The sequence below is a fragment of the Lemur catta genome, chromosome 7 (assembly GCF_020740605.2).
Source record: "Lemur catta isolate mLemCat1 chromosome 7, mLemCat1.pri, whole genome shotgun sequence".
Classification (NCBI taxonomy): Eukaryota; Metazoa; Chordata; class Mammalia; order Primates; family Lemuridae; genus Lemur; species Lemur catta.
Window position 1 is genome coordinate 46,841,228 of NC_059134.1, and position 11,647 is coordinate 46,852,874.

An 11,647-nucleotide genomic window follows, 5' to 3' on the forward strand; every position below is an offset into this window, starting at 1 on the left:
TGCTCTCTTTGAATGTCCTTACAAATTGCCACAACGCAGGCTGAAACCACAGGGGGTGCAAACACAGCAAACACCTGCCTTGTAGTCCGTTTTTTATCTCCCCTGAAACATTTAGAAAGAAGTGCCTAGTCTGAGGGCAACAAACTAAAAACACAGAACATATCAAAGTCTTTCCTTTATATGCTATGATTATCATATTGATAAAACATTCATAAAAGCCTTTATTGGAGTGCATGATTCTAAACCCATTTTGCATTCTCCCAATTGTCATTTTTACTATTCTATCTGATTATGTATGTCTGCAGTCTATAGCATTCCAGCAAAAGTGGCCCTTTAAGCAACTTCCAAGTATTTTTACTATAAAATAAGCGAGGGAGAAAAGTTTCCAAATGGAACAAGTACACAGCTTCCTGAAAGCATGTTGAAAACTATGCAGAATAATTTTTGATTAGGCTGCATGACTGTGCCAGGCTCCAAACAAGTGGTTATTCTGCTGTAACATCTGCCGAGCAATGCGTCCATTGTTCTCTGGAATTTAATTCATTTTAAACTACTCCATCCAAATGATAAAACATGAGATGTGCTATACTCAGGGGGTAAAATGCTATGATTGTTTTTAGTGTGACCACAACTGTTAGCTGGGAAGCAATACAGCCTGTTCTAATTAGGTCCCGATTGTTATCTTCTGAAAAATAGCTAGTTCTAGAAATGTGAGTGAAGTCCTGTTAAATGGGAGGATTGGGATACATAATCTTGACTATTCTGGTGTGACTGCAAAGTTGGCAGTGCCATATGCAAAGACTTCCTGCAAACTAGAGCAACCATCTTTGGCAGAGAAACTATTTGCAAAACTAAAAGCAGGTTGGGATACTGGCTTACTGTAAGGTATAGCTTAATATGTGTATCAGTATAGTCAACAGATTATTTTACTGTTCAAGGACTACTGTGCAAATGCCTTCAAATCTTAGACTGCCTAAGAAGTGTTGTGGAAGTTCCCAAGAGTTATTATGTGGTGGGAACACTACCATCTGGAAACATTAAGGATTAGGCATTGGAAAAAATACAACAAAACAAGATGAATCTCAGAAGAAAATACACACATACACACACACAAAAGAGTTCATACCTCCTGTATGCCACATATTTAATATAAACTTTTGAAACTTCAGATGAAATAAAAATCAGTTTTCAAAAAGGTGAAGGATTAACTTAATTGCCAAATATTTCCCACTACCCCAAACACGTTTTAAACTTCTATGCAAAAGTACTCCTTCAAACTGCTTAAACCATATGATATGATACAAAAACCAGTTTTCAAATAATAAAGCCAGTCATCTTGCAATTTTAAGAAATTAGGTGAAAGATATCATATGACACATTACATACACACACACACACCTGTGCATGCCAGTGATAAAATGTGGCCTTTCCTAAAATAAGTACTTGAAGACCATTAAGTGCTGACACAAAGGAACACTGTGTCACCCCTCCCTACAATCCAGGTAGTTTCCTTTAATCCAATAGCAAATCTGGGCATATTTGAGAGGGGTGATCCTGACAGCCACGTTAAAATCTTGTGGGGAGCCATTCATGTCCACCCACTGGTGCCCTGAAAAGATGCCAATAATTTTTCGCTCCCACTTCTGCTGCTGTCTCTTCCACATCCTCACGTAGACCCCCGACCCGCTGGCCCCGGGCTGGGCGTCACACTGCTGGTAGAGCAGGTCATAGGTCTCGTCTTTGACGTCGCAGAAGCGGTACACTAAATTGCCCGGCCGATCGTTGTCATACCCAGAGAAGTGGATTCTGCCCCCGGGCAGCTGTTTAGCAGGAGGGCTCACCCCAATCTTCATGAACTTTCTCTTGTGGGGTTTTTTGAGTTCCAAGAGGGCATAGTCATAATCCATGCCAATGTCGTTGGCATTGCCCTTGATCCAACCCTTGGGCACGTGGGTGCGTTTCACCCGGATCCACTGAAATTTCATCTTCTCGGGGATGGCTGAGCTCGAGTCATTGGCCCCTCGACCACCGTCTTTGAACTTGGGCTTCAGGAAGCCCACTCGGAGTTTCTGGGTTCCTTTCACGTAGGTTTTTCCGTCGTGTATGCAGTGGGCAGCTGTGAGGACGTGCTTCTCCGCCACCAGGGTGCCGGTGCAGCCTGTGGATAACTTCACCGATGTTGAGAAAGGGTAGTTGAGCAGGAAGTCCTTCCCAAAAATGCTGAACCTGCTGTCATAGCCATAGATCTGCCGCTTCCTCCGAGGCTTTCCTGAGGACTCCGAGTCTCGGCCGTGGGCCCCACCTGCGCTGCTGCTGAGGATGTAAATGCCCACCCGCGTCTCGGTGCGGCTGCCGTTGGAATAGAGCGTTTCATAAGACAGGTATTGCTTGGCCTCTTCGTAAGTGGGCAGTGGAGCTCCCTTGTGACACTGGGGGCCGCACGAGGAGGACACTTCCAATTTGGCTTCGGCCCCGAAGTCTGGCTTGGCCAAGTTGAGGGTAGACTGGGGCAAGATGACAGGGAGGCGGTAAGCAGGCCAAGTGGGTTTCCAGGGGGCACCGGAAGGGCTCACACGCCCCACGGCACAGAGCAGGAGGAGGAGGAGGAGGAGGAGCCCTGGGATCCCCGCCATGCCGAGCACCACTCTGCAGAAACAAAGACAGGCAGGTCAGGAGGGCAAGGGCTGAAGGCTCGTTTACTGCAGGTGGACGGGGTCTGGTAGCATGCCTGTCATTGTTTCCAAGTCTGTGAACCCTCCTCAGGAATCAGGGTGTGGAGAGCAATCCTTAGATAATGGTCTCACAGTGCAAGGGCTTGACCTTGGGAATGGTCCTGTGGCTGGGTGCCAAAATGAAATTGCGTGTTCGTTCCCTTCCATGTTTAAGATGCCCCTGACCATGGCACGCTGCAGGGCAGCATGCGTATAGTCATCAGTCCCCAGCTGAATCGCTGGCCTGCCCCAGTTTCCATGTAATTTTGAGCCTTTTTGTGCTGGAACTTAAACCTCATCCTCTCCTACCTACCAGGTCCTCCTGCCTTTCTTTCCTTCCTCCCCCTCATTCTTATTATAAACATGTACTAGGAAATTTTTCAGGACAACTTGCTCATCTAAAAGGTAAATTTAACTACACAGCATATTGAGTGACCAAGGCATCAAGAGGGACAGCTTCACAGTGTCACTTACTAGGGCTCCTATTACTTATAAACGATGACACATTTAGAAGAGGGTATGAGACTTTTTAATTTTTTTTTTTTTTTGCTTTGAATCTTTAGTATCATATATTTACTTCCAGAGTAGCCAGGCCTCTAACAAAATATCTCTTCCTTTGGATTATGTTGTACACTAACAAGATCTTTGCCAATATCTAAAGCTCTAATATTCTATCAGCTGTAACATTATGACCATTACTGTTGGTTACTTTTTCAAGAGTTTGTATCTGTGTTCCTGGCTAGTCTATGTGGCTTGAATTCGGGCCTATTCTAGCACTCAACTAAGATTTATTAAATGAATGCTTGTATGAAAGGAAGAGTGAATGAATGGTGTCTGCTGACTGCTAGTGACAGATGTACACAGATGATGTGGCAGCTCAGAGAACGGGCATGAGGTCAGTTGTGCGGAGTAAGATCAGGGGAGGTGATGCTTGAGAAATATATCTTCTTCTGAGTGCATTCACCATTTAGAGGCAATAGGAGTCCTTGTAAGTATGACACTGTGAAGTTGTCCCTTGTTGATGCCTTGGTCACTCAGTAAGCTGTGTAATTTAAATTTACCTTCTATGAGCAAGTTGCCCTGAAAATTTTCCAGGCATCACCTGATGCTTGAGATGGTTGCTGAAGTTGAAAAGAAGCTCAGCACACAAGACAGAGGGAAAGAGACACTTAGAGAGAGGGAACAACAGTCTGTGCAAGGGCACAGAGATGTGCAACAGGGTGAGTCATCTCAGGAATTCTACTTAGCTCAGCAAGGGTGGAGCAGAGGAGTAGCCAAGGCACCAGGCAAGAGCTGGATGATAAAGGACTATGTGTACCAAACAAAGGAGCTTGGATCTTATACTGAAAGTTATGTTTAAAGACCCCGATCAATCATCCTACAAGAAAAACAACAACAACAAAGAAGATTGGAAGTGCTTTCATATATGTTTAAAGCATCAGTTGGCTCTGACTGGTTCTGAATCTTCAAGTTCCAGAGAAGTTGGCTCAGCCAGTAGGGTCATTCATTCACAACCCAGCACCCCAAAACAAGAACAAGGAGAGGGAGGTCTCAAGAAGCCAGTGGAACACAGCAGGAGTCAGGAAGAAACTGTTTCAGTATTTTCACCTTCTTCCTCTTTGAGGGCCTATGTCTACTGGCAACTGTGGGTGTCTTTTGCTTTCTTTTACATAAAACTGGAAAATCCCAATGATCTGATCTAGTTTAGCTGAACATGCCAATCCTCATTCCCAATATCCACACACTATATTTCTAAAGTATGTGCATTCCCCACCCACTTCTGGGAACTTTGTGCTTGACTCTTTCTCTTAGATTCCACTTCTGTCGGGGAGAATACGGATGAGAAAAGAAAAAAATGAGGTCCTGGAAAGCCAGTTCCTTGGGACTTCCCGATTCCCTGAAACTCTGCTTCTCTCCATCTTTCCAAATAGGAAGGGTTCCTGGGTACTTTTATGGGGAGGAAACACATTTCTTTAAATCCTTGAAGTCACAGGGTGCATATATATGTGCACAAGCATGTGTCCATATGTGCTTGTTGGGGGTATTGCCAAGACCAAAGGTTCTAAGTGAACTAGGAAGGGAATGCTATAATGCCAGCAGAGTCCTCCTCCCCAGTGGAGAACCTGGCAATGGCATGGGTGTGGTGATGACAACACTTTAGGAGATCTGTGGGGCTTGGCTCTCTCTGATTATTCCCATCTACTGGCTAGGGACTCAGCCCTTGGGGTTATCTAGGGCTTGAACAGTGTTTTATTTAAGTTGCTGTGTAGGTGACTAAATGTCCCACTCACACCAGAATCCCTGCCAAGTGTGATACGTTCTAGGAGGAATCATGCATCACCCACATGGCTGTGTTGTGGGCCCCCACACACCATTCTTCTCCTCCCTTTGATTAATGTGGAGAATGTTAATGTGGCTTACACTGAGCAGCGCACATGTTAAGCCAAGTTTTACAGCTTATCTTAAGAAAGAAAACACAGAATCCTGAGGTCCAACCTGCCAAGTGTTTCTGTTTTAAAAATATGACCCTTGGGGGAGAGAGAGTAGGAGATGAGGTAGTATTTTACTATGTATTATCATCAGTTGCAGATAATATTTTCAATGTGCATGAAGAATATGTCAGTTGTGATATACTCACCTTACCTTCTAGAGTAAGCATGGATCTTTAAATCCCAAATCTGAAATTTGTATGTTATTTGGACTCTGGAAGTACAGAGTTTGAATATCAATTGCACCAAAATTGTTCCAATGGCATCTGTCTCTAGCTTTTTACATTTATCCAAAAATCGAAATAGTTCATTGGCAAGGGTGTCAGAGAAGAGAATGACAGGAAAACATCCGAAACGAGTGCAAATACACTTTCAAAAATCCATCTAGGAACCTTGTCTTGAATTAAACCAACTCTCAGGCAAAATTAACTCTAGTTTCAATTTTTCAAGTGCTCTGCCTGTATAGTCAACTCCTGTTTATACTTAAAAAAAATACTTTCTAAGGTCTTGAAGCATGCCCCATTTCACAAGTGTTACCATGGCATATCTCTTTTGTCTTAGTCTGTGGAAGTTCCCTGAGGCTTTCACAGCCTACCTTGACTCTAAAAGAAACAATGTTTTTAGAAACCAGTTCATGAGTGTTACCGGGTGTGGAGAAATAGAAACGATCTTTTCTTGGGGTGTGAGTGCCGGGCAGTCAGCTAGGCTCACTAGCCGCAGCCTCACTCCAGCCTCTCAAATATGGATGATTAAATGTATTCTTTGGCAAAATGATGAATGACTATGTCTTAAGAACCTTATGGATCACTTACACATCATAGAGTGCTGTTAGAGAATGCTTGAAGTGTCTACCACATGATAGAATATTACTAATTCAGAGTGCTAACAATTTAAATTCTGGTCATTTAACCAGAAGTGAAGGAGAAGCCAACCAACAGGGCAGAGTGAAACTTTAACCTCTTAGAATAAACTTTCCCAATACTTCAAAAAGCACTAATTTATATTAGTTTGAAACACTGCTTACAAGTTCCCTATATTATTAAACTCTATTAACTTGCATTGATAAGACCTTGTTCTAACAGCATTATAGATCTTGTTTAAAGCTTCTATATAACTCTGAAAGTTATAAAACTGCATTTAAAAAAAACTTTAATTCAGATTTAGAAACTAATGCAGACTTCAGAAACTAATGCAGTTCAAATTACTACAACTTGATTAGGGTTTTAAATACCTGATCAGAAATTGAGAGACATAGCTGTGTGTTCTCAGGTCCTCAAATGACTTTAAAGAGACATGTGTATTAAAGTTATAAGCTTCCTAAAGTTGCTCACTCCTTTACGAAATGTTTATATTAGGGTGGTTTAGAAATTGTTCTGAATGGCAACCTCAACCAGATGATCTCTTTAATTGGTCTTTTCAGGTCTGGAATTCCCTAATTTTATAATTTTCCAGGATCACAAAAGTCTAGGTCAGGGACCATGGTGCTCATAGTGTCCGCAATGTCATTTATTGTTCAGGAGTGTTTACTCATGGTATTACGGAAGGTAGAGGCATGGGGCAAAAGGAAAAGGGAAGTTCATCATGCTAATCTCTTACTTATCTGGCAGACAAGATTTCCCTGATCAGCCTGCAAAGAAAAGAAAGGACTCCAGCACAGGATGGCTAAAGTAATACAGAGATACCTCAAAGAACTAAAAGTAGAACTACCATTTGATCCAGCAGTTCCACTACTAGGCGTCTACCCAAAGGAAAAAAAGACATTCTATAATAAAGACATCTGCACTTGAATGTTTATAGCAGCACAATTCACAATTGCAAAGATGTGGAAACAACCCAAGTGCCCATCAATACATGAGTGGATTAATAAAATGTGGTATATGTATACCATGGAGTTCTACTCAGCCACAAAAAACAATGGTGATCTAGCACCTCTTCTATTATCCTGGATGGAGCTGGAGCCCATTCTCCTAAGTGAAGTATCACAAGAATGGAAAAACAAGCATCACATATACTCACCAAATAGGTACTAATTGATGAACACTTATGAGCACATATGGAAGTAACATTCATCAGGTGTCAGGCAGGTGGGAGGGTGGAGGAGGGGATGGGTATATTCACACCTAATGGGGGCAGTGCACATTATCTGGGGGATGGGCATGCTTGTAGCTCTGACTGGGTGGTTCAAAGGCAATATATGTAACACCTAAATGTTCATACCCCCATAATATTCTGAATTTTAAAAAAATAAAAAAGAACCAAGCAAAGGGATAGCTGGGTGGAAATGCTCTTGGGACAGGTCCTAAAGAAGGGGGAAACAACCCTTCTGCCCATTAAGGGTCTTCCCTGAGGCTTTCACAGCCCACCCTGACTCATCCCCATTAAATAACACAACCCCAATGACAACTGTGATGCTTTAAAATTAGGTAGGTGACTTGCATTAATTTCTCAACTCACCTGATAAGGAACATTCATAATCCCACAACAGGAAATGTAACTAATAGGCTATATATAATTTTAAATTCTCTCACCTCTACAAATGAATCATCTTATCCTTGTGGAGCTGCCTGGAAAACTCACACCTTAAAAAAGGAATGAAGATTTCTAAATCTTATCCTCATAATATCTAAATCTGGATGAAGAAAATTTAGGTCTGTAACATTTCATTTCTAGGAATAAGCTTTTGTTGGATAAAGATTCTTCATATACATAAATTATCTTTTAAAGTTTCCAACTAAGTATTTTCAAGCATCACATCACCTAAATGGCCGAGCAGAATGGAAAATTAAGGTAAGCAAATATATTTTTCACCGTGCTTAGTAATACAGAAACTGTGCTCCTTTTCCAGTTCTGGGTGTCTGATTCATAAGAGGGTTACACATTTTATCCTCCATCACTTAATATGAGCCACCGTCCTGCTGTCCACTATCTAAAAATACTTTTACTTTATGAGGATGCTGCCATTTCATAAGCTCTTGGTGGAGGGACTTTGCACATTATCAGATGTGCAAACAACAATAATCTCTTTGGAAACTGGGCACTGCCGCTACTATCTCTTGGTTCTGCACCTTAGTCTTCAAGACTGCAACAACACATGTCTCCTCCAGAGGGCCAGTGTTTGAGAGAATGATTTAACTCCTACATCAAACAAGTGATGGGAGGGAAAAGCTAATCCTTAGGACAAATGTTCTCTATTGTACGATGTATGAATTCCTGTGACTGCTATAAGCAGTAATGACAGAAAGAAACAGCAGGAAAGTTTGCAAATATGTAAGTTTTGGACACTATTTGGAAGGATGACAAAGGGTCTTCCACAGAATCTGTAACCAGGGATGTGAAATCATACTAATTCTGAAAGAAATGTCTAAAAATGAACAAAGTTCTGTGACTATTCTGAAGGCCAGGCTTGCTCTCATTTTCCTGAGTCACAAAACCTGTTGAAGCAAAAGAGACCTAATCACATAATGGTTTAAGAATTACAAAAAGAGAGCCAATCACATAATGGTTTAAGAATTACAATCTTGTACAGAAAACTGCAGGGCACTTACAAGTCCAGCAACCCTAAACACAATCTTGTGGTCAAACAAAGTTTAACTTCTTCTCTATCAGATTTTAGGCAAAATGAACTACTTTTGGTAGCCTGCAACAAAGCTGGCCGCAGAACAAGAACAGAGTACATAAAACTGTCAATGGTAAGACCATGAGAAAAGGTTCCCTGGAGTCAGTGGGAGTTAGGCATGAATAATGCCTGGTGGATTAACTCCTAAGGGATCTGTGAGAAGAGATGTGCAGGAGAACCTGAGACTATTAACTTCTGCAGCCTGAGGCCAACAGTGTTCTCAGACACCCTAATGGGCACTTTGGCACTTATGCTACAGACAGAAAAATGCACCCACATTCACCATCTACCTGAATAAATTGTTAGTGTTACAAAAATGAGATCCATATTAGTTACCTTGGAAAAATGCTTCCCAGTTCAGGCACAGGAAAGCATGACAAGTTACCTCTTGGCTTTATTTAATTAGGAAAAGTACAAGTGAAACAATTTATTCACATGCAGATGGCGTGCATACGATCACAAACACTTTCACACGTAAATGTAGTGGCTTCTGGGGCATTTTCTAAGTTCCTTCTCCCCACTCCGCCTCCAATCTGCTCCTGACAGACTTCTTGAGAGACAGTTACAAGGCCTGCTGTAAATGCTGTCATGCACAAGTAGGATCTTGAAACAACATGTAAATATCCTGATATTAATCTGGCATAGGGCTTTAGGCCACAGCTGACTTCGTCTATAAATTCAATTCTTTTCCACAAGGCCATGTGAAGAGGATTCTGGCATTGGCCTACCTATTCCTAAGGAGCAAACAGGGAGCCCTCAAGTTTAGTTTCAGGCACTGAGAGAAGCCAGCCCTGTTCCAGTGCTGATATATACTGAACAACCGGGAGTTTCCCCACCAGCCAAGGGCTATTTCTGAAGACTCACGGGTGTCGCCCAATAGGCAATAAAAACAAACAGGATTTTATCAGCTGCTTTCTCATGAGGTGCTGTAAAGCCAACCTAATTTGTATTCTGGAGGGGAGGGAAGGGGTGGTGTTCTTTGATCTAAATAAGTCTTCTCCCTCTCCTTTTGAAACTTTTAAACGTTTATTTAAAAGTTAACTCATGATGTCTACTGGCTGAAGCAGAAATACTTGCCTCCAACGACTGCTGCAGTTCGGACAGTAGTTTCTAGGCTAGCACTCCGCGGGAAGCACGCGATCGTCAATCAAGGTTCCAGAGAAAAGGTCCTGCTCTCCAACCTGTGCTTGCCACACTTCGCCACTTTTCTTGGTCTCTAAGGTGTGTTCCCTATCACGTGCCCAGGGTTAAAAATTAACGGTGAGAACCCGATCGGGGAAAATAAGTCGCGGTGTGTGGAGTAGGTGAGGTGTTGCCATCGCCCCGGGCGGAGGAGAGTTTGCGCACAGCCGGCTCCCTCTCCACTCCCACCAGCACCTTGCACTCCACAGAGCACTTTCTAAACCTCCTTTCCCCATCCGATTCGTGGGGGACGCTGCGTGCACCGAAACGCCCTGCAGCCCCAGCGTCTCCCTCGAGCTCCTTCAGGACCCCAGCCCCCAGCGAGGTCTCCGGTGCCTCCGGCAGTCCGCAGTCATCCCACCCCGCGCACAGCCGGCCCTTTGTCCCGCTCCACCCGGCGCCCGGGCGGACGCCCCCAGCCCGCGCCCGCCCGCACTCACCCGCGCCGAGCAGCCCGCCCGGGCCGCGGCTCGCTGCGCCGCTCAGACAGGTGTGGGCGCCGGGAGGGCGCGCGCGGCTCCCATGCCTGCCCCGCGGCGCGACCGAGTGCGGGCGGGCGGGCGGGCGAGCAGCGCCGGGAGCGGGCGGGTCCGCCCCCCGCGCCTCCCCAGGCCCGCGCGCCCCGCCTCCGGCCTCGGGGAAGCCGCGCGGCCGCCGCCCGCCCCCTCCCCTCGCCGCCCGCCTCCGGCCCGAGCAGGGACGGGCAGGCGGGGGGACCTGTGGCCGAGCGGCCGCGCGCAGGTGGGTCCTGGCGGCGGGCAGCTCTCGCCTGTCCCGACCTCTCCGCGCCAGCTCTAGGGGACCCGCCTGCCTGGGACCCGCGCGCCCGCACCCTTTCAAGGGCCTTTGCTGCCGGCTCGCAAAGACGAGGTGTCCCCTGCAAAAGCCAACCCCACCCACAGCCAGCCTAGAACCGAGGACGCAGTGCATGGGGAGCCCCTGGGCAAATTGGAGGAGTTGGCTCAAAACCTGTGCGCGAACATTTTGAGTGGTTTAAGGTGATGACCGAGCTCCTTCCTGCTTAACCCACTATCTCAGGTGCCTCCAAGGAACAGAAACCTGCGTCCCCGTGGTAGGAACACCGATGTTGTCCATCCCCTGCAGCACCCAGTGCGGTGCGTGGGGCCCGGAGCACGGCAGGGGCTTGGCGGCTTCTGAATGGTGGGCTGGGTGGTGAGCCCGCCGGCCTCCGTTCTTCATGGGGCACCAGCTGGTGGAGCCACCTCCTCACCCAGTGGGCCTGCTTTCCTGAGTTATTGGAAGTGGTCCACATCGAGGGGTCTTCTAGCCATGCTGGCGACCTTGCCATTTAAGGACCTAGTGCAGCTAGGGCCTTCCGGTTCTTTCCCAAATGCGTTGGTGTTAATATAGATTACCACGTATTGAGCACCTTCTGTGAACCGGCTTTAAGTATAGGCAGATGTGAAGGAGGTGCAGAGGTTACCACTAATTATGATAAGGAGTCGGAGATTTAGAGAGGTTTAATGACTTTCCCAAAGTCACACAGTTATTGAATGGTAGGGCAAGAATTTACACTGAGGCCACACTTTTTCTATCAAGCCACTTAGCTTTTCTTTCTCCCATCAAAGCCTCCTCTCAAAAAGGGAGGGTCTAACATACTATTTCACACCAAGGTGTTAACGACATAT

At 45.2% G+C, this 11,647-nt stretch overlaps 1 protein-coding gene across 2 annotated transcripts; it reads right to left on the reverse strand.

Annotated features, from left to right (window-relative positions):
• Nucleotides 1-1,126: 1,126 nt before the first annotated feature.
• PRSS23 (serine protease 23) lies at nt 1,127-10,639 on the reverse strand. Of its 2 annotated transcripts, XM_045557174.1 has the most exons (3): nt 10,439-10,567; nt 9,894-10,046; nt 1,127-2,646 (listed from the first exon to the last, which is right to left on the reverse strand). In XM_045557174.1, the coding sequence occupies exon 3, from the start codon at nt 2,631-2,633 to the stop codon at nt 1,482-1,484; it is 1,152 nt and encodes a 383-aa protein (XP_045413130.1). In that variant the 5' UTR covers nt 2,634-2,646; nt 9,894-10,046; nt 10,439-10,567; the 3' UTR covers nt 1,127-1,481. The 2 variants fall into 2 exon arrangements, with proteins under 2 accessions (XP_045413130.1, XP_045413129.1); XM_045557173.1 differs by lacking the exon at nt 9,894-10,046 and having other exon boundaries at nt 10,439-10,639.
• Nucleotides 10,640-11,647: the final 1,008 nt, after the last annotated feature.

Bases quoted from the DNA above. Each gene is read 5' to 3' on its own strand.
- PRSS23 (XM_045557173.1), bottom strand. From the start codon at position 2,633: ATGGCGGGGATCCCAGGGCTCCTCCTCCTCCTCCTCCTCCTGCTCTGT.